Genomic DNA, 23772 nt, shown 5'->3' with positions numbered 1-23772 from the left:
GGAGTATAACTCACTGTGGATCTCTTTGTCCTGACAATTTCTTAATAAAAATTTGGGTTTCTGATTCTAGGAATTAACTAAAAAAAAACCCAATAAGATATGCCGGATGAAATAAGTGTTTATGGCAGTGGTTCCCAATCCTGGACCTGGAGGCACCCCAGCCAGTCAGGTTTTCAGGATATCCATAATGAATATTCATGAGAAAGATATGCATGCACAGCCTCCATTTCTCTCTCATGAATATTCACAGCAGACATCCTGAAAACCTAACTCCCCAGAGTGCCTCCAGGACCAGGTTTGGGAAACACTGGTTTATGGGATAAACACCAGAAAATCATTGCGTCCCTTAGTATACTCTCGCCCTTCCCCTTGCCTGCCTTGGATACCTTCACTCTGTTCTCCTTTCTCATCTATGCCAACTCCACAACAGTTCAAATATATATGCAGAATGTAATTCAACTGTAAAAGATGCCCAGAAATAGTTCCTCTGCTGCAAAAACACCAATTTTTATTTGTATCCTCAAAAAAACTTAGGGGTTCTTTTACTAAGCAACGCTAAAATGTGGCCAGTGGTAGTTATAGCATGGGTTTCCCATGCACTCTGCCACTTTTTTGCTCGGCCTGAAAATGACTAAATTTCAATTTGTTCAATTAATGGCTACACGCTAATTTCCAAATTACTGTGCAGCCACTGTCGCGTGAGCCCTTACCACCTTCTATTTAGTGGGCGGTAGAAGTCTACATAAGAACAGAAGAGTAGACAAACTGGATCAGACCAATGGTCCATCTAGCCCAGTATCCTGTTTCCAAACAGTGGCCAATCCAGGTCACAAGTACCTGACAGAAACCCAAATCGTGGCAACATTCCATGCTACCAATCCCAGGGCAAGCAGTTGCTTCCCCATGTCTATCTCAATAGCAGACTGTGGACTTTTCCTTCAAGAACTTGTCCAAACCTTTTTTAAACCCAGATAAGCTAACCGCTGTTACCACATCCTCTGGCAATGAGTTCCAGAGCTTATGTGTTACTTGTGCAGCAATGTGCCTGCACTGCCTGATTACCGCCGGGAACACCTAGTCCCTGCCCCGAACTACAAAATAAGAATTATTTTCTAGAGCGGGAAGCGGTATGCAACAAAACCAAAACTACTGCAAAGTGTCTGGCCGTAGTGCTGTTTTGCCATGCACTACCCACAAGGTAGCCCTATTGTGCCTTGATAAAAGGGCCATTTAATTATCTGGAAAATAAACACCAAAATGTACAACTTATAAAGGCCTAGAAATAGAAGCCCTACTTATAATACCAAGGCACACTCTATAAATAGATATTCTCTACAAGATTCATACATCCAAAACAGTTAGGGGCCCTTTTACCAGAAAGTGATAAAATGTGGCCTTAGCATGCCCTTACATGAGTCATTCCTGTAAGCTAAGGTCATTTTTACTGCTGGGGTAAAATGGACGATTTTCAGATTTTTTCAATAATGGCTACATTCCCATTAGTGCATGAGCACCTACCGCCACCTATTTTGGAGGCGGAAGGGATCCATGCAGTACACTTGCGCTAATCGGTTAGTGTGCAGCAATGTAGCTGGGCTGATTAGCATAAAACAAGCCCACTCTCCACCCCCAGGTATGCCCCTTCCACCAAAAAATAAACGGTATTTTTTAGCACGTGGGTAGCACATGCACGTAGTAAAATTACCAAGGGATGCCTCTCTGCGCCCCATGTTACGCCATTTTTTGCTACAATAAGCACATTTTAGCGCTTGCCGTAGCTTTGTAAAAGGGCCCCTTAGACGAATAAAGACTCCTTGCTAGCTCTTTTCAGATGGGCTGGTCTGCTTTTCTCCACTCTGTATTCCCCACAGCATACTTAAAGGAAAAAAGGGTCAGGGATGACAGTTTCATTTAGCTGTAACTTCCTTTTCACAAAGCAGAGTAGCACTGCACTCAAAAATGAAATTAAACTGAGGATTCAGAGGCTTCTATTGCCAGTTTTGTAACTATAATATAATTCAAATAATTAAATAAACACAACTACCCCACTTTTTGTGGTGGTTAGCCTAATTTAAAATAGCTATCTCCTGACTGAAGTTTAAGTTGGTTTAGTTACCATCTTTTGGAGAGATGTAAATTGGGTCAGCACAATTTTTCAGTTTGTCTCAAATTTCAAATGGCATCAAGATTTCTGCATTAGCAGCCTCATCTTACCCAAGGCTTTCTCATTCTTGGAAATGTGTTGTGCTCCTCCTCCATTGGTGGAAAGATCCTCTGGTAAGGGCATGGGCTCATCTGCATCCTCTGGAGCATCACTCATCGAAGGGCTTGCCTTTCCTGAAGAAACAGGAAGTGATGTCATTGAGCACACCTACAAACACCAGCATTCTCTTAATCTCAAATACATGGTTTAGTTTATTAAGCCCTTAATATACCATAGTTAATAGGATGCACAACAATGCATTCCACAAATAAACAAAGCTAGAAATGAGAACTAGAATGCCATAAATTGAAAGGAAAGAGCCTCTCTGACAGAATCAGAATATAGCCAGGAAATCTACTACTTATTAAAAAGATTAGAGAGCAGCATAGTGCATGTTCCAAAACGAGTACCCAGACAGAGTGCACTGCTAGATAGGGAAAGTCTGACTGAAGAAAAATATCTTCAAAACAGCTTTAAACTGACAAAACACTGCTTCTTCTCTTAACTCACTCAGGAGGGTGTTCCATAAATAAGGAGCTAACAAACAGAATGCAGAAGGTCAGGTAGACTCCAAGCAGGCATGAGAAAGAGGTGGCAAAGAGAGAAGCAGTTCATTGTAAAAGCGTAGGTGATGACGAGGTCAAGGAAGAGTGAAAGATAAAGTAGAATTCCTAAGTGGAGTGCCTTATGAGTAAGAATTAAAAATTTAAACTGAAAATGGATTGGCAGCCAGTGGTAGTGAAAGAACAATAGGAACATGCATAGGAGCCAACTTTTCAAAATGATTGGGGGTGCTGAATTTTTTTTTTACAGGTGGTGCATTCCCCTGCCCCCCTCCCCTCCCCTGTCCCTCCCTCTCAGTTCCAGTGCCCCCCCCCCGAGTTCCAGGCCTCCCTCCCTGCCTGAGTTCCAGGCCCCCCCTCTCACCCTCCCAGTTCCAGGCCCCCTCCCCTCCCCCCTCTCACTCTCCCAGTTCCAGGCCCCAGGCCCCCCTCACCCTCCCACCCAATTCCAGGCCCCCCTTCTCACCCTCCCAGTTTCAGACCTCCTCATCCCTCCGAGTTCCAAGGTGCCCCCCCCCATCTCCCTTCCTCCTTCCAAATTTAAAAGTCACTCATCTTATCTCCTGGTTGGAGGAGTTACATCTGCAGCAGCAGCAGCAGCCCAGGAAAAAGCATGCAGGCAGGAGACTCAGAGCTGTTCCGTCTGCTTTCTCTCAGCTCTGGTCCCGCCCTTGCGTAAACAGGAAATGAGGGCAGGACCAGAGCTCAGAGAGACCAAACGGAACAGCTCTGAGTCTCCTGCCTGCACGCTTTTTCCTGGGCTGCTGCTGCAGATGTAACTCCTCCAACGTGGAGGTAAGATGAGTGACTTTTAAATTTCGGAGGGAGGGGGGATGCCCTGCAGTGAACTTCCGGTGGGTGACCATTGGGGGTGCTTGAGCACCCACAGCACCCACGGAGTCGGCGCCTATGGGAACATATCAAATTTACAAGCCTGGCACAAGGTTTTGATTGCCTTGTTTTGAACTGTCTGTAGGTACCCACTACAACACCAGTAATTGGGAAGCAAAGTCATTGTTGGGCAGACTTCTATGGTCTGTGCCCTGATCGTGGCTGGACAGATTCAGCTTCAGTAGTTAAAGAACAAGGCCAGTGCCGAGCAGATCTCTATGGTCTGTGCCCTAATTGTGGCTGGACAGATTTGGATGGGCTGGAATGAGCTTCGATGACAGCTTCAGAAGTTGGGAACAAGGCCAGTGCCAGGTAGACTTCTACAGTCTGTGCCCTGATCATGGCTGGACAGATTTGGATGGGTCGGAGTGGGGCTTCAATGACAATTTCAGAAATTGGAGAACAAGGCCAGTGCCAGTCAGAATTCTACGGCCTGTGCCCTGAAAATGGCAAGGACAAATCAAGATCAATTATACAAATGTAGTATCATATCATACCTTATGCTATGAGTTTATCTTGTTAGGCAGACTGAATGGACCATACAGATCTTTATCTGCCATCATCTACTATGTAGAGAGAAGCTGTATTAGCAGGAGGGTGCTTTGGATAACATAAAATAAAACTCATGCAAAACTAATATAACCCTAGGCTTCCCCCCCCCTAAAAAACCCAACTTAATGGTCTAATGAGCCATGCAAAATGATGTAGCATGCTTAGGCTCAGGCTTATTTCACTTGATTAACTGCTTAGAGAAAACCTTTCAAAGCAAAATATAATAAACAATATTAAACAAGGGACTCACATTGTCCAAAAGGAACTCAAATATCTAACAGAAAAGAAAAGCAAAGATACTGTTCACAATAATTAATATCAGAAATAGTGTGATCCATCTATTCCCATGCTTGGCAATCTAAAAATGTAGGATCAAAAAAATGTGAGCATTCTACTTTCCAAGGACATGCTAAGTAATGTGAGCATGTTAAACTGACAGAAATACAGAAGAACAAAGAACCTCGCAGAGATAATACCACAAAGAAGACAGCGAAGGTGACTCAATAAAATGATAATGCTGTATTGGTCTAGAAGATTTATCAGTCAACAATGACTTGACACGGCCGTGTTTCGGCCCACTGGCCTGCCTCAGGAGTCTGTGCATAAGAACATCAAAACCATATGAGAAAATGAAATAATAAAAATCATTGTACATATAAACAACGTATCTTTATAAAAATATAAAAACTTGTAAGGTAAACAAAAATAAAAATATATAATAAAAAATAATGTGTATGGTGGTGTCACAGTAAAGACTAAGTAATAAAACTTTCTGAGCAAAGTCACAATTCCCCTATGCAATTTAACCTCTGGTTCTAGGAACCACCTTAGACTTCATCTTTCAGATTGCAAGACAGTGCGCTATACGTCGGTTCATTCCCCAGATTTTAGATACCAAGGTGCTAAGTGGTGGAAACTTACTGCCAATGGCAATCAAGGGCCAGCCTGACTACTTGGTATTTCGCAAAAGACTGAAAACTTTCCTTGGCGAGGTTTCTACCCATTGATAGAATGTGTTAGATTGTAACTAGCCATCAATGGTTTATTATTTACTTCTTATTTGTATCTTATTTGTGCTACTCTGCTCTTACTTGATATTTTGTTTATTGGTATTGTAAACATTGCCTGTTGTTTTATTTATTGTAAGCCACATTGAACTCGAGTATGTTCAGGATAATGTGGGGTATAAATGTCTAAATAAATAAATTGTAGTTGTATCACAGAACGGCAGTATATCATATGCATTAGCCTTACAATACACTGATGTACTCTATCCCTCATCTTCACTGTGACAACTGTTCAAATTATTTGTTTGTTTATTTATTTATTGCATTTGTATCCCACATTTTCCCACTTATTTGCAGGCTCAATGTGGCTTACATAGTACCGTCAAGGCATTTGCCCAGTCAGTTGAAAGCAAATACAAGGTTGTATAGTGATCGAATGAGGTATATGTGGAGGGTCAGAAGGGATGAAAGTTGTGTGTTCTCCAGTACGATCATTATCTATATTTGACACCTTTAATCCTACATTGTATAGTTATCCACTCATAGTAGGTATTTATTCATATATGATCATCTCTGTTAGAGCAAACAATTTGTAATACAACACTCCTCTACTTAATACAACACTCAAACCCCATCCTTTTATGTGAAAAAAATAAAAAATGTACAGAATTTAAAACATGTAACTTTTCCAGACTGCTTATGGACCCATGACATAAAATCGGCTATTCTCAACATTTTGGATCTGCTACTTTAGTCACCTCTTCCCTTAGATAGTCACATATTTGACACCTCTAGTACCCCCCCCCCCCCCCCTACACACACACACATATTCCCTCGGATTCTATATATTGTGCCAAGATTTCTGCACGGAAATCAAAGCGTATTCCATAACAACGTGCATGACCTAATTGGTTAACAAGCCAATCAGCACTGATAATTGTCAATTAACAAGCAATTATTGACACTAATTGACATTAATTAGAATTCATGCACAGAACTGTCTAGGCATATTCTATAAAATGCTGCACGTAAATTCTAAGTCACATAGTTGGAAAGGGAGCATGGCCATGGGCGTGGAATGTGGTACATGGACGTTTCTAAAATCTATGCATGTTGTTATAGAATACACCTGATCTGCACTTAATTTAGGCATCAGCATTTAAAATGTAGTCATGCGTACAGGTGCTCGGCGTATTCTATAAACCGTGTGGAAATTTAGGCTTATTCTATAAAGTACGACTAAATTGAGGTATACTTCATAGAATGTGCTTAGGCGAATTTCATTTCAGTGCAGAATGTTTAGGCATGATATACAGAATCGAGTCCATTATGACTATTTTTATTGTATTTATATACCATATACCATTGTATTGTCCTGACCCAAATTTTATTGTAATGCACTTTGAGTGGGAAAATGTGATATAAATAAATTAAGATAAAGATGAGGGTAAAACCTCAAAATACCTACTGTGGTCTTTGGCTACATTAACAATGTTAATGACAGCACAGGCCTATGGGAACTTAGCGCAATGAAATACATTTGCGTGGATTCTTTGTGCTCAGGTGCAACATGGACAGAGCCAGCCCTAACATTCAGCGATTGTGTTCTTTGCACATGGCCCTGCTTTTTGGTTTAATTTTCAGTCCAACTTATACAAATGATGCCCATAATCTCCCTTTACATGGGCTGCATCCCTTTCAGGCTACTCTTGTATCCAGGTAGTGCTGAGATGGTTTGTAAGGATATCCGTGTAGCAGCAGCAGACTGACCAATTGGTCAACCAGACAGTGCCTGAGAGCCCAGGGCAACTGGGGGCCCAGTGCCTCCCCTCCCTACTTAAATCCAACATATTGTCCTGCACCCAGCATTTCTTTCTGTCTCTTCTACTCCTCACTCCCTCCTTCCACGATCTGGCATCCTCCCCCCACCCCAGTGTACCTTATACCATGTCTCCAAGGAGGTCCCCGGCAGTGGCAGCACTTGACAGACGTTGTTTGAGGCTTGCTCAGACCCTCTCTTCTGCCATGATCTGCCCTTCTGATGTAACTTCCTGTTTATACAGTGATGGTTCACAGCAGAAGAGAAGCTCAGAGCTCGCTACAAACATTGGTTGTCAAGTGCTACTGCTGGCGGGGACCTCCTGGGAGAGACAGTATAAGGTACACCAGGGTGTGTGGAAGGGGGGAGTTGAGAGAGAGATGATGGATCTAGGGAGTGGAGCAGAGGAAAGAAAGTGAAAAATGATAGACCCAAGATGGCAGGGAAGAAGTAGAGAGACCTGATGGACCCAGGGTTTGAGGGGAGGGAGGGAGGGAGAAAAGTGAGAGGAAGAAAGAGGAAAGAGGAAGAGATGTTGGATCACAAGAGCAGGGAAGGAGGGAAGAAAGAGAATGAAATAATAGACCAGGAAGGGGAGTTAAGGGGAAAGAAGAAGAAAGATAGAAATGATGGATGAAGGAATGGAGGGGAAGGGAGGGAAGAAAGAAAGAAATGATAGGAGAGGAGGGGAGGGTGGGAGGGAGGGAGGGAGGGCTGAAAAATGAGAGACCAAGGGGAGGAGGGGAAGGTAGTAGAGATGCTGGTCAATGTGAGAGAAGGAGGGAAAAGAGAGGGGAAAATGTTGGAACTTGGGGCAGAAGGGAGGGAGATAGGAAGGGAAAAGAGAAATAGATGTTGCACCACAGGGACAGGAATGGAGGGCTAGAGGAAGAGATGTTGCACTACAGGGGCAGGGAGGGAGGGAACAGAGATGTTACAGGAAGATGCTAGGGAGTAGAGGGAAGAAACAGGCAGATGGGATCGGAGGTAGTGTCTTACTGTGGATTAAAAACTGGTTGAAAGATAGGAAACAGAGAGTAGGATTAAAAGGTTAATATTCGCAATGGAGAAGGGTAATTAGTGGGGTCCCTCAGGGATCGATGCTGGGACCTCTGCTTTTTGACATATTCATAAATGACCTAGATATGGGGGTTACTAGTGAGGTAATCAAATTTGCCAATGACACAAAGTTATTCAAAGTCGTCAAATCGCGGGAAGATTGTGAAAAACTACAAGAGGACCTTACGAGACTGGGAGACTGGGCGTCTAAATGGCAGATGACGTTTAATGTGAACAAGTGCAAAGTGATGCATGTGGGAAAGAGGAACCCAAACTATAACTACGCCATGCAATGTTCAGCATTGGGGAGTCACGGACCAAGAAAGGGATCTAGGTGTCATCGTTGATGATACGTTGAAAACTTCTGCTCAATGTGCTGCTGCGGCTAGGAAAGCAAATAGAATGTTGGGTATCATTAGGAAAGGGATTGAAAACAAAAATAAGGATATTATTCTGCCGTTGTATCGCTCCATGGTGCGACCGCACCTCGAGTATTGTGTTCAATTCTGGTCGCTGCACCTCAAAAAAGATATAGTGGAATTGGAAAATGTGCAGAGAAGGGCGACAAAGATGATACAGGGGATGGGACGACTTCCCTATGAGGAAGAAACTGGGAATAGGAGAACTATGTGGGAGGTATCATGGGGGTTTGTCAAGGAGATGAGTCAAGGAGGATAGTAAGTACAGAGAGCAAAAATGCATCAGTGGGGAGTAGAGGAAAGATAGAAGGGATTAGGAGGTCTGGGAAGAAGTGAGACAGGAACTGGGAGAGCTAGGGGTGAGAGAAGGAGATGGAAAGTTTAAAAGAAAAAGAAGAAGATGGAGGAGTGCAGATTGAGGAAGCTGGTGAAATTTGAGTTGACAGAGAGACAGAAAAGAAAGGGAGAAAAGCCTTAAAAGGGAAAGATTAAGACTACTTCGGGATCAGTGGAGCAATACTCAGTTGGATCAAGGGCTTCCTAACCACCAGAACATATCAAGTGAAAGTAAACTCCAACATATCATCATCTTGGAAGGCAGATTGCAGAGTACCTCAAGGATCACCATTATCACCGATCCTGTACAACCTAATGATGACCCTACTAGCCAAGTCCTTATCCACTCAGGGCCTTAACTCATTCATCTATGCAGATGATGTCACAATATACATCCCTTTCAAACATGATCTAACAGAAATCACCTACGAAATCAATCTCGGCCTCCATATCATGAACTCATGGGCAAACGCATTCCAAATAAAACTCAATACATTGGCCACCCTCCAATCTTCCGGTACCATGCTCGATTTAAAGGATAAATTGCATATCACTAACAGTAGCTCCGCAAGCTCATTTTAGAGTACTGATAGAACTGAAAAATGAGTTTGCAGAGCTACTGTTAGTGATATGCAATTTATCCTTAAAATCGAGCGTGGTACCGGAACATTGGAGGGTGGCCATTTTTAAAAAAGGTTCCAGGGGAGATCCGGGAAATTATAGACCGGTGAGGTCTGACGTTGGTGCCGGGGAAAGTGATAGAGGCTATTATCAAAAACAAAATTACAGAGCACATCCAAGGACATGGATTATTGAGACCAAGTCAGCATGGCTTTTGTGTGAGGAAATCTTGCCTGACCAATTTACTTCAATTCTTTGAAGGAGTAAACAAACATGTGGACAAAGGGGAACCGGTTGATATTGTGTATCTGGATTTTCAAAAGGTGTTTGCCTTCATGAAAGGCTACAGAGAAAATTGGAGGGTTATGGGATAGGAGGAAATGTCCTATTGTGGATTAAAAACTGGTTGAAGGATAGGAAACAGAGAGTGGGGTTAAATGGGCAGTATTCACAATGGAGAAGGGTAGTTAGTGGCAGGGGCGTAGCCACGAGTGGGCCTGGGTGGGCCCAGGCCCACCCAGTTTTGTTTCAGGTCCACCCAGCAGTGGAGGCAGCGGAGCGGAGGGAGCAGGCTGAGCTCCGATCCCGCATCTGCCTCCCCAGCCCGCCACTGCCCTGCCCCCCGCCGCCGCCGCCCGCCGTACCTTTAAATATTACAGTTTTGCTGGAGTCGCGGGCAGCCGGCATTGAAGACATCGGCAGGCTTACGCCGGTTCCAGCAGCCTTCCCTTCCCTCGTTGCAAGTCGGATGATGGCTCCGCCCTTGTAGAAACAGGAAATACGTCAGAAGAGGGCGGAGCCATCATCCGACTTGCAACGAGGGAAGGGAAGGCTGCTGGAACCGGCGTAAGCCTGCCGATGTCTTCAATGCCAGCTGCCCGCGACTCCAGCAAAACTATAATATTTAAAGGTACGGGGGGGGGGGCGGAAGGAAACAGGGCAGACAGGAGAGGAGGGTTGCTGCACATGGTGGAAGAAGGGGAGAGGAGGGTTGCTGGATGGAGGGAAGGGGAGAGGAGGGTTGCTGGACATGGTGGAAGAAGGGGAGAGGAGAGGGCAGGGGAGAGGAGGGTTGCTGGATGAAGGGAAGGGGAGAGGAGGGTTGCTGGATGAAGGGAAGGGGAGAGGAGGGTTGCTGGATGGAGGGAAGGGGAGAGGAGGGTTGCTGGACATGGTGGAAGAAGGGGAGAGGAGAGGGCAGGGGAGAGGAGGGTTGCTGGATGAAGGGAAGGGGAGAGGAGGGTTGCTGGATGAAGGGAAGGGGAGAGGAGGGTTGCTGGATGGAGGGAAGGGGATATACTTTACTCCGAAAATACACAAGAGTCTGATTAATCCCCCTGGCCGCTCTATTGTTTCTGGGTGTGAATCATTGTTTGAACCGCTTTCTCAGTTTTTGGATTTTCATTTGCAACCTTGTTTAGATTCCATAACCTCTTTTGTGAGAGATTCAGACCACTTGCTTCGTATTTTGCAGGGTGTACAAGTAGATGTTAATTTAGAGGTGTGTTTGGTAACATTAGACGTCACTGCATTGTACACCAACATCCCACAAAAGGAAGCTGTGATCATGATTAAGGGATTATTGGAAACCTTGGAGCTACCTAATCAGTTGATAACCTTACTTGGCTATGTAGCTGAGCTGGTTATTTATCACAATTTTTTCAAGTTTAAGGACAAATTTTTTCATCAAATAAAAGAGGTTGCGATGGGGGCTACAGTAGCCCCCACCATTGCTTGCCTTTATATGGACCAGTTGGAGAAGCAGTGTATTTACACAAATCAATATTTTGAGGGTGTAGTTAAATGGCTGCGAAATATAGACGACATTTTGGTAATATGGCAAGGGACAGAAGAAAATTTATTAAAGTTGTTGGAAGTTTTGAATACAGTCAGTCCCCATATCAAATTTGTGCACTGTATTGGTCGTCGAGAGGTGAATTTTTTAGATGTAAACATTCAATGGGATGATGGTAAATTTATTACTAAGATTCACCGTAAAGAAACTGATCGCAATGCAATATTACATTATCGCAGCCACCACCCCTCTGCTTTGAAAAATAGTATACCATCGAGTCAACTACTTCGAGTTCGAAGGTTGTGTAGTTCTTGTAATGAATACACTCATCAAGCTTTTCAGATGATTTCACGTTTTCAACATAGAGGTTACCCCGATAAAATTTTAAGAAAAGTGGCTAAGAGAGCGTTTAATAATCATAATGAATGGCAACCTCTAAGTGAAAAATGGAAAAATAAACGGGAAAAAAATGACCCGTTGACCTGTGTGTTACCATACACTAAATCGTCTAGTCAGATCATACAAATCATGAAACGCCACTGGTCCATATTGGGTATGCACAAGGTTTTTCAGCAATTTCCTCGTTTTGCTTTTTCTCGAGGTAGGAATTTAGGTGAGCAATTTGCTAGGCAGAATAATGGATGTAATGAAAGACATGAGGAGTATGGCCATGTGTGCTGTAACCGGTGTGTGTATTGTAGTTATGCAATGCAAGTTAAAGAAGTGAGTGTCCCTCATTCAGGAAAGATATATCGCTTGCAGGCTCATACTGATTGCAATACTGCAAATTGTGTGTATGGGATAAAATGTCCCTGTGAGTTATGGTATATTGGATTAACCACTAGAAAGATTAAAGTTAGAATAGCTCAGCATCCTAGTAATCTTCGTAGAAAACGAATGGAAGCCCCACTTGTTTCATATTGGGTAGATGCTAAACATGAAGTTCAGGATCTTAGTTTTGTAGTTTTAAGTCAAATCAGTCCTGACAGGGTTGGGAACTTGCCTCGCATGCTATTAAGAAAAGAGCAAAGGTTAATTTATCTTTGGAATACTGTGAGTCCTAATGGGTTAAACAAGGAGGTGGATTTTCATTTGCAACCTTGTTTAGATTCCATAACCTCTTTTGTGAGAGATTCAGACCACTTGCTTCGTATTTTGCAGGGTGTACAAGTAGATGTTAATTTAGAGGTGTGTTTGGTAACATTAGACGTCACTGCATTGTATACCAACATCCCACAAAGGGAAGCGCAGGGCTTTTCTGCATCGATGATCAAAGATAATGCATGCAAATCTAAGCAGCGCTATTATCTTTGATTATCATGTTGAAGTGCGGGAGAATTGCGCCCGAGCATGCGCTCAGCACAATCCTCCCGCACTTCTGTGACTCAGTTCCTGGTCGGCCATGAGGCCCGCTTGCTTGGTCTCTGCGTGAGTGGGCTCCCGATTGGCTGTGAGGCCCGCCTGAATGCTCTATTCTCCCACTTTCTGGTGGTGCCTGTTGACTGTTGTGAGTGTGTGGGGCTTGGTGGCTGGGGTGGTGTGTGGGGCCTGTTTGGTCTGTTTGGCCTGGGCTCAAGGGCTCACGTCCGGAATAACATATACCCATGAAGTGGAGAGGGAACAGAGGGTGGAGAAAGATAGTAAAAGATCAGACTGGGTGGAAGTGTTGGGGGGAAGAGGAAGAAGCTGAACTCAGGGAAGGAGGGCGAGTGGGCAAGCAAGAATGAATGATGCCAGATCAGGGAGGGGGGGACTCCTTACCATGGGATGCGGAAGAAGGAGAGAGGGGAAAACCTGGAATAGGGGAGGGGGAATAGATACAGCAAAGAGATTCTGGATGGGAAGAGAACACAGCGAAAGGGATACAGAGGGGTACGGTTGGACAAGGGGGACAGATAGGGATACAGAGGAGTTCATTTGGATGTAAGGGAAGCAAAGAGAGAGGGAGGGAGGAGATGGTGCATATGGATGGAGAGGATGGGAAGGAAAGAGAGAGGGAAGAGATGGTGCACATAGATGAAGGGGAGGGGAAGTGGAAAGAAGAGAGGGTTGAGATTGTGCACATGGATAAAGGGGAGAAGGAGGAGATGGCACACATGGATAGAGGGGAAGTGAAGAGAAGAGAAAGGAATGACATGGTGACCTTGGGTTATAGGAGCATCTATTTCATTGACGATGTTGAGGATCATTGAATTAGTTTACTAGTTGCTTAAATTGCAAATAAAAATTCAAGTTACCATTAAGCCTCCTGGAGTGTTGCGTGGCTCCTGGACTGAAGAACTGAATGGAACCCGGAACTAGATAAGTGTCTACCAAAAAACCTCAACTGTTATTCCAGACCACTACCCATCCCAGCTCGAAAAGGAGAATGGGAGAAATTATGGGGTGCATATGGCCTGAGAATGAGCAGAAGCTGTGTAATTAAAACAATGTGAGAGGATTCCTCTGTGGCCTGGGTCCAGAGCTAACCCGGGTGAGGCTCAGTCCTCTTTCCATTATTTTTCAACATATTTCTCAGAAAACACTTATTCAGCCTCATAATATTTAAGCATAAAACCACACATATGACATTCTTCTATTTACATCTATTGACGCAATCCAGATTTGTCATCATTTCAGGCCTGTCTTGGCTCTGTTACTAAATGGCTGTTAGAAAATCATCTGGTTCTCAATCTCTCAAAGTTCAGCAGGTGAGTATATCCCTCTATCTTACTCTTGGATTGGTACCGGAATACCACAAGTTGACTCATTTCACCACCTGGCTGTTATTCTAGATCAATATCTGGCTTTTGAGTTTCAGATCAGAAACGTGATTAGTCATTTGTTTTTGGTCTTTATGGCAGTTTGCTTGATGAATCATCTCAGCCAACCTTTCTATACATAACAATATACACCCAGATTGCATGCAAAGTCTATGCAGTTCTTCTGATTGTTATGATTAAGTGACTTCAGTCAGGATGAAATACAACAATCTCCTCTGTAAGGCTTGCACATTTAATTATGTCACTCCTCTTTTGAGTTCAAATGCTTGTATTGAATGGTTTCATGAATAAAGAACAATAACAAATAAAAAACCACTATGCACCGTGACATTATCATAGAAATGAGACACTATCAAGCTTATTTGCAAAAGAAAAGGATGCCCATCTTTTGACACAAGTCGGAAGATGGGCGTCCTTCTCACTGGGTCGCCCAAATCGGCATAATCGAAAGCTGATTTTGGGCGCCCCCAACTGCTTTCCGTTGCAGGGACGACCAAAGTTCCCGGGGGCTGGAGGCGTAGTGAAGGCTGGACTTGGGCGTGCCTAACACATGGACTTCCTCGACCCATAATGGAAACAAAGGGCATCCCTGATGAGCATTTGGACGACTTTACCTAGTCCAGTTTTTCTTACGACCAAGGCAAAAAAGGTGCCCGAACTGACCAGATGACCACCGGAGGGTATCAGGGATGACCTCCCCTTACTCCCCCAGTGGTCACTAACCCCCTCCCACCCTCAAAAAAGAACTTAAAAAAAATTTTGTGCCAGCCTCTATGCCAGCCTCAAATGTCATACTCAGGTCCATCGCAGCAGTATGCAGGTCCCTGGAGCAGTTTTAGTGGGTGCATTGCACTTCAGGCAAGCAGACCCAGGCCCATCCCCCCCCCACCTGTTACACCTGTGATGGTAAATGTGAGCCCTCCAAAACCCACCACAAACCCACTATACCCATATCTAGGTACCCCCCTTCTCCCATAAGGGCTATGGTAGTGGTGTACAGTTATGGGTAGTGGGGGGTTTTTTTTGGGGGGGGGGGTTGGGGGGCTCAGCACACAAGATAAGGGCGCTATGTACCTGGGAGCTTTTTCTGAAGTCCACTGCAGTGCCCCCTAGGGTGCCCGGTTGGTGTCCTGGCATGTCAGGGGGACCAGTGCACTACGAATGCTGGCTCCTCCCACGACCAAAGGGCTTGCATTTGGTCGTTTCTGAGATGGGCGTTCTTAGTTTCCATTATCGCCGAAAATCAGAAACGACCAAGTCTAAGGACGTCCATCTCTAGGGATGACCTAAAAGTCAAGATTTGGGTGCCCCTGACTGTATTATCGAAACGAAAGATGGACGCCCATCTTGTTTCGATAATACGGGTTTTCCCGCCCCTTCGCTGGGACATCCTGCGGGGACGTCCTCAGGAAAACTTGGGTGCCTCTGTTGATTATGCCCCTCCATGTCCCAGATATATAGAGGTTCATTTTCAAAGCACATAGACTTACAAAGTTACATAGGTTACTATAGTTATCTGATAATTCCCATTTGCGATGCTTGTGCTTACTCAAGACTTTCTTATCCTCTGCCTCTTTCTCGTAGTTACAAAATAAACAGACAGTGTTGCACCACTGAGCTTCTGATAATAAGGAAGTATTTTTCCAGTTGGTCAAAATCAGCTTACGAGCCACAACCAACAAAAAATCAAAAACCTGATCATGTCCCCTTGGTAGTGAACTTTCCAGACCCAAGGATTTCCCAATCACAATCTGATAAGTAAGACTCTCTGATATATATAACAAACAGGAAATTTATGTGTTCATAGGTTCCAACACCATCCTTATATGACCAACATCTATTACTGATATCAGGACTCATCTTTGTCAGTTTATTAGGTGTCCAATACGCTTTATGGAGTAGCATAATGCCAACATATAGGAGTGATGCAGATAAAAATACAGTTCAGGTTGCATGCCAAATTTTTCTCCATTGTTCTACATCCAATACAGTATGAAATTCACTCCCCCAACATTGCTCATCAGAACCAGCAACTGATGTCTTCTGTGTACAAAGCACATTATTAAAACTGGACCCAAATTTGGTAAAGAGCCCAACCGCATGTCACTCCTCTCTTAATGTAGCATCACTGGCTTCCAGGACTCTTTCATTCAATGTACTTCATTAACCAATGGAACTTCACAACAGCACAAGGAGTCTCATCGCACACTAAAGGACACCAGATAGACATACTAGCCCACAGATTCTCAATGAGTAACAACTACATATTCACAAACCACACATGGGAAAAGGTACTACGATCAGACCACAGCAGCTCACTTTCACACTAGAATGGAAAGAAAATGGCAAGAAAAGAGAGCCAAGAACCCAACACACATTCACAACCAGAGGAAAAGTAGACAACCACACATTCTGGGCAACAACAATAAATGAACTCAACAACATACCAAGCGAGGATAAACATTTCATGAGAAACTGGGACAAAACAAGTGAAAACACACTAAACAAAATAGCACCACTCAAAACAAAAACAAAAATCACAAAACGACCACATCCCTGGTTTAATGACAAACTACAACACATGAAGAAACTCTGTAGAAAACTCGAAATAGCATGGGCCAAAATCAAAACAAACGCAAACAAAACCATATGGAGAAAAGCCATAAGCACATACACAAACAGCATAAAGAAAGTGAAAGCAGAACACTACAATACATATACAAACCTCGACCAGACCAATATGAAAAAAATATTCGAATTCATGAACATACTACTGAAAACCCAGAATATATTGGCAACAACTAAAACCTCACCATCTGCAGACAAGCTTGCACAATTTTTCAAAAACAAAATAACAAACACAAGATCAAATCTTACAAAAGCACAAATAAATGTCACGGACTACTTACAGGACTGCAAAACACATGACAACCACACCACAGCAGACAGAATATGGACCACGTTAAAACCACCCCAACTAGACACAGTAAAGACACTATTAACAAAATAAGTGAATGCATTCTGCCTACTTGACAAATGCTCCAACTATATGATGAAAAACCCACCAGACTGGTTCATCGAGTACCTCACCAAACACATCATATACATATTTGAAAGAGGTCAATTTCCAACAGACAAAGGCGACATAGTACTCACACCTACCCCCAAAAACACTACCAGCAAGATCAGAGATAACAAAAATTACAAACCAGTAGCCTCAATACCACTACTGACCAAAACAATGGAAAGTCTAGTGACACAGCAACTAACAGAATACTTGACAAAATTCTCAATTTGTCATAAATCCCAATCAGGTTTTAGACCACAACACAGCACTGAATGGTCATAACCACCCTGATAACAACATTCAGAAGCATAATATGCCAAGGACAAAACGTATTACTACTACAATTCGACATGTCAAGTGCATTCGACCTAGTAGACTACACCACACTAATGACACTGCTTGACAACATAGGAACCAGCGGTGTAGTGGCAACATGGTTCAATGGCTTCCTAAAGACCAGATCCTACATTTTACTACTACTACTACTACTACTATTTAGCATTTCTATAGCGCTACAAGGCATACGCAGCGCTGTACAAACATAGAAGAAAGACAGTCCCTGCTCAAAGAGCTTACAATCTAATAGACAAAAAATAAATAAAGTAAGCAAATCAAGCAAATTTTAAAGGTGTCCAACCAAACATCAGACTCATGGATCTCTGAGGGATCGCAAATATCACCAATACTGTTTAATGTAAGGATGGCGCCAATTGGAAAAAAACTGGAATTAATGGGTTTCGGCCCACTTATATATGCAGATGACATCACCATCTTCATAGTTTTCCAAAACAATATCAGAAACATATAGGACAAAATAAAAAAAAAGGATTGGACGTCATGGAAGAATAAGCAACAACTTTCAAACTCAAACTAAACAGAGACAAAACCAAATTCCTAGTACTATCCAGTCCACACAACTCCACATTCTACCAAAAATTCAAAATCAACCAACAAACATACCACTATAGAAATGTGCTACTATACATATTATACACAGGTACTTTCTCTGTCCTTAGGGGGCTCACAATAAGATTTTTGTACCTGGGGCAATGGAGGGTTAAGGGGGTCTTTTACTTAGGTGCGCTGGTGTTTTTAGCGCACGTTAAAAATAGGCATGCACAAAGAAAAATTGAAAACCTGGAGAACGCTCAGAGATCTAACAACTTAAGATTTTTAAATTTTCCGAGAACTATAACAACTACTCCAAGAGAAATGTTAAATAGATATTTAAAAGAAATATTAGGATTCTCAGATAATACTTTACCTCCTATAGTACAATCAATATATATTGCACTGTTAGAAACCCCAACAGAGGACCTAGTAACTGCTTCAACCTTGTTAGTTACTTTAGCTCTATCTTTGGACAAAGCTTTAATAATGAAAAATTTTTTTAGAAGCAGAGACAATGACTTCCTGGGTTTCAAAGTACGAATATTCCCGGATGTGTCTAAAGATACCAAAAAAAGACAATTTCTTTTGTTAAAACCAGAGGTTCTCCGTATGGGAGCCACTTTTCTCCTACGATATCCTTGCAAGTGTATTGTAAATTATCAGTCAGCTAAATATGTTTTTCTTGATTCCTTGCAGCTTTCCGAATTTATAGTTGCCAGAAGTTCTCAACGGTAAAGCTTTGAATGTATATGAGAACCATAGAAAACCGGTTTATAATTTCTTGTAAAATTTCTTAGTTAATTCTCCTTAATTGTTAATCTTGGATCCCATTTGTGGACTGGAAGTACTAACTCATTTAATATTAATATGTTTATATTTCTTCATTAGTAATTTCTGAGGAATGTACTTTTTCTTTTTCAAATATGGTGTTTATGATATTTGAAATTAATAAATATATTAAACATAAAAATAGGCATGCACTAAACGCTAAAGACGCCCATAGGAATACATTGGCGTCTTTAGCGTTTAGCATGCACCTATTTTTAACTCGCGCTAAAAACACCAGCCTGACTTAGTAAAAGACCTCCCTCTGTGACTTGCCAAATGTCAGAAGGAGCTGCAGTGGGAATTGAACCCAGGTTGCCAGGATCAAAGCCCATTGCACTAACCATTAGGCTACTCCTCTACTCCACAACTTAAAATACTAGGAATCATTCTCAACAGACACATAACACTGGAGAATCAAATATCTGCAGTAACACCAAAATGTTTCAGAACACTATGGAAACTGAGAAGAATAAGAGACTATTTCCCTAGACAATCTTTCCAAATACTGGTCCAATCAATGATACTATCACAACTAGACTCCTGCAATGCAGCATATGTAGGGTGCAAGGAAAACACAATAAAATTACTGCAAACAGTCCAAAACACAGCATTAAGACTGATTTTCAAAATATCAAAAAATGAAAGAGAAATTCCACTGCTTGAAACACTACATTGGCTACCAGTCAAGGCGAGAATATTTTTCAAAGCGAACTTCCTAATTTTCAAGCTACTATTTATTTATTTATTGCATTTGTATCCCACATTTTCCCACCTATTTGCAGGCTCGATGTGGCTTACATTGTTCCGTCATGGCGATCGCCATTTCCGGAGTGAGAGACACAGGTGGTATTACACTAGAGATCATGATTGACATAATAGATTAAGCAGTCAAGTATAAAGAGTTCATATTTGGAATTAAAGATATAGTGATGATACGATAAAGTTCATTCGTGGTAGAGTAGATTTTGGTAGTTGAGTGTAGAGATTTTGGTTTTATCTAGTTCGAGCTTCAATTCCGTTGTCTGGTAGTTAGGATGTGTCGTTGTGGTACTCCTTTTTGAACAGGCTGGTCTTCAGTGATCTCCGAAAGTTAGTTAGGTCTTGGATTTTTCTCACGGCGAGTGGTAGTGTATTCCATAGCTGTAGGAGCAGCTGGATGCATATGTTAGTTTATATTTTAGACCTTTGCAGCTAGGGTAGTGGAGATTCAGGAATGTGCGTGATGATCTTTTAGTGTTCCTGGGTGGTAAGTCTATGAGGTCTGACGTGTAGGCCAGGGCCTCTCCTTAAATGATTTTATGAACCAAAGTGCAGATTTTGAACGTAATACGTTCTTTTAGTGGGAGCCAGTGTAGTTTTTCTCTTAGGGGTTTGGCACTTTCGTATTTCGTTTTTCCAAATATGAGTCTGGCTGCTGTGTTTTGGGCTGTTTGGAGCTTTTTGATGATTTGTTCTTTACATCTGGCATAGAGTGAATTGCAGTAATCTAGGTGACTTAGCACCATTGATTGTACCAGGTTGCGAAATATTTCCCTTGGGAAGAAAGGTTTAACTCTTTGGAGTTTCCACATTTCTTGAAACATTTTCTTTGTTGTATTTTTTGCATGGCTTTCTAGTGTGAGATTTCAGGCTATCTGAGTCAGGGAGGGTATATTTTGGGGTGTTTATAGTGGTGGCACCTGAATACATGCTTAACATGATTGAACTATCCTCAAGAAATGCAAGCACAGAAAACAGAAACTACCTACTCTTATATCTTCTCAACTGCAAAAACACCATCTACAAAACTATCTACATAGCATAATTTAGCTACCTGGGTTCCTAATGGTGGAACTCGATACCAAAAACTATAAGAATCATCCCAAATCTCCTCCAATTCAGAAAAGAAATGAAAGCCTACCTCTTCAAAATATTCTACAGCTAATGACACAGATCTTGTCACCTTCCTTTCAAATCTACTGCTTCAAAAACTATATGAATAAATAGCACCAAAACTCTACAACTTAACACATAAGCTACAACTACCTTTTCCACTTCAAATCTATTTCTTCAAAAACTTTATAAATAACCACGCGCACTATAAATGCCCTCTCAACATCACGCAACGCTACTGTAACTCCACCAAAATGTAAATTGAATAATAGTGAGATACAAAAATGCATAAATAAATTCAAAATACTCTTGTTCATGTTTTAAAAGCTGTCCACTTTACCTTTTATCAATGATTATTCCTTACACAACATCATGACTTTTGCACTCAACGTCCAGCTCCAAATTCTTTATAACTTCAGTCTTCTCTGCTAGATTAAACTCCACAAGGACCTTTGCTTTCTTCTTTCATGGACCTATGCTCTCAAACAAGCTTCAATGTGATGCTTCATATGTGAATTTATAACTGCTCTAAAGATGCACCTTTTTACATAAGCATTTGGAGACCCAGATCAGTAGGTGGGTATGGCTGTTCACAGTGTCTGCATCTCTTCTATTCCTCTGTTTCTCTATCTCTTGTGACAGGTACAGATTGTGCCCTGTCACAAGGGTACCATAGGGAGAGTTATGGAAATCTAATTACTTATTAAAGTTAAAAACTGTAGAAAAAATGGTGATTTCTCTTTAAGAAAGGAAAGGCAACTACACCTCCCAGAAAGCCTGGGCCAGAGCAGAAAACTTCATGAGCCCAGGAAGGGAAGGGCCAGCCAGAAGCAGAGCCAGGTTGATGGAGCGGGGGCAGCGACAGCAGACTTCCCCCGGCACTGGCGCACATTTTCAATGCAACACATTGAGAAAAAATAAGCGCCAGAGCTGGCAGAACTCCATTTGGGGGAACTGCCACTCCCCTGGCACCCCCACTGGCTACGCCACTGGGGCCAGCTAATTAGGTTCCAGCCTAGGCTAAAGATAAATGGGCGGTGTGACTCAGAAGGGAGGGGGCAGGGAAGCCTTCAACCCAGGACAAAATTGCCCATATTAGCAGAGGCTAGGAGGAGAAAAACAGCTATCCTAGTTGTGGAGTAGCCTAATAGTTAGCGCAGTAGCCTGAGAACCAAGGGCAAGTCATTAACACTCCACTGCCCCAGGTACAAAGTAAGTACCTGTATATAATATGTAACCATAGAAAGGCAGTATATCAAATCCCACCCCCTTTCCCTTCCCTGGGAGTGTAATGAAATAAGCACATGGTTAGGTTGGGAGCTAAGGAGAAGGGAGGGGTTGAAACCCTGGGTCCCTGAAAATATCTCAATAACAAACAGAAAAACTCCATAATTATACAAGAACTCAAAAAGAGTAATCTCACTAATGTCACACCAGGCAGAAGTTTAAAGACCTTATGAAAGAAGGAGGAAAAAGCCTCAGAACACCATATGGAACATCTATTTAAAGCCCCAAGACTGGAAAGGATAACGACCTCATTGGCTGAAAAAACTTCCAACTTCCATAGGTAGACTTTATCATAATAAACTCAGAAAATGTTTAACGTATAAATCAAGGACTTCCAGTGATGTCATTGATAAGATGGCAGCTACAGGGTGAAACTTCATCTCTGACCAGACAATTAAGATGACTTTCTTAGCTTTACCTCCATAAATCTCTGCCTATACTTGAGCTGCCTTTCTGGAACTCTTCATATTATTTTTAATTCAAAAATGTTTTATTTATTTTACTTGCATCAATATATATTGCATAACATATGCTATAAGCGTCCAATAAGTAATACTCAGGAATCATAGAATTGTGAAAAGGATATATGTTATTAAACAATAAAAACAAACATTAACTGCACATGTGTGTATATAAAAACCATATTTATTTACAAGGAAAAAAGTACCCATATGTACCATTAAGTAGCATTAATTTTAACTGGCAGTAAACTCCATCAATGGGCCACAGATCTTATCATAAGCTTTCAGAGATCCATTTTTTTCTGCAGCCACTCATTTGTATTTTGCTATCAAACATAAATAGTTCCACCAATGTATATATTCTAGTTTTGAGAGGTCTTTCCAGTTGCTGAGTATCATTTTAACAGCAAGATGTATCAGTATGATGAACAATTTCGCTTTCCTAGTCGCAGCAGCACACTGAGCAGAAGGTTTCAGCGTATTATCGACGACGACACCCAGATCCCTTTCTTGGCACGTTAGGAGTTACGGACCAAGAAAGGGATCTGGGTGTCGTCGTCGATAATACGCTGAAACCTTCTGCTCAGTGTGCTGCTGCGACTAGGAAAGCGAATAGAATGTTGGGTATTATTAGGAAAGGTATGGAAAACAGGTGTGAGGATGTTATAATGCCGTTGTATCGCTCCATGGTGCGACTGCACCTTGAGTATTGTGTTCAATTCTGGTCGCCGCATCTCAAGAAAGATATAGTAGAATTGGAAAAGGTGCAGCGAAGGGCGACTAAAATGATAGCGGGGATGAGACGACTTCCCTATGAAGAAAGATTAAGGAGGCTAGGGCTATTCAGCTTGGAGAAGAGACGGCTGAGGGGAGACATGATAGAGGTATATAAAATAATGAGTGGAGTGGAACAGGTGGATGTGAAGCGTCTGTTCACGCTTTCCAAAAATTCTAGGACTAGGGGGCAAGCGATGAAACTACAGTGTAGTAAATTTAAAACAAATTGGAGAAACTTTTTCTTCACCCAACGTATAATTAAACTCTGGAATTCGCTGCCGGAGAAAGTGGTGAAGGCGGTTAGCTTAGTAGAGTTTAAAAAGGGGTTGGACGGTTTCCTAAAGGAGAAGTCCATAAACCGCTACTAAATGGACTTGGGAAAAATCCACAATTCCAGGAATAACACGTATAGAATGTTTGTACGTTTGGGAAGCTTGCCAGGTGCCCTTGGCCTGGATTGGCCGCTGTCGTAGACAGGATGCTGGGCTCGATGGACCCTTGGTCTTTTCCCAGTATGGCATTACTTATGTACTTATGTACTTAATTTTGCTTTGTGGTCTTC

At 42.3% G+C, this 23772-nt stretch overlaps 1 protein-coding gene across 1 annotated transcript in view; it reads right to left on the bottom strand.

Moving 5' to 3' along the window:
• IKZF1 (IKAROS family zinc finger 1) overlaps positions 1-23772 on the bottom strand; it is a 423181-nt gene that overhangs the window by 309844 nt on the left and 89565 nt on the right. The window contains 1 exon segment of the mRNA XM_030209530.1: positions 2215-2337. Coding sequence (XP_030065390.1) covers positions 2215-2337 — 123 coding nt within the window.

This window comes from Microcaecilia unicolor, chromosome 1 (genome assembly GCF_901765095.1).
Source record: "Microcaecilia unicolor chromosome 1, aMicUni1.1, whole genome shotgun sequence".
Lineage (NCBI taxonomy): Eukaryota > Metazoa > Chordata > Amphibia > Gymnophiona > Siphonopidae > Microcaecilia > Microcaecilia unicolor.
The sequence above is the reverse complement of the archived record's forward strand: the minus strand, read 5'-3'. Positions and strand labels throughout refer to the sequence as shown.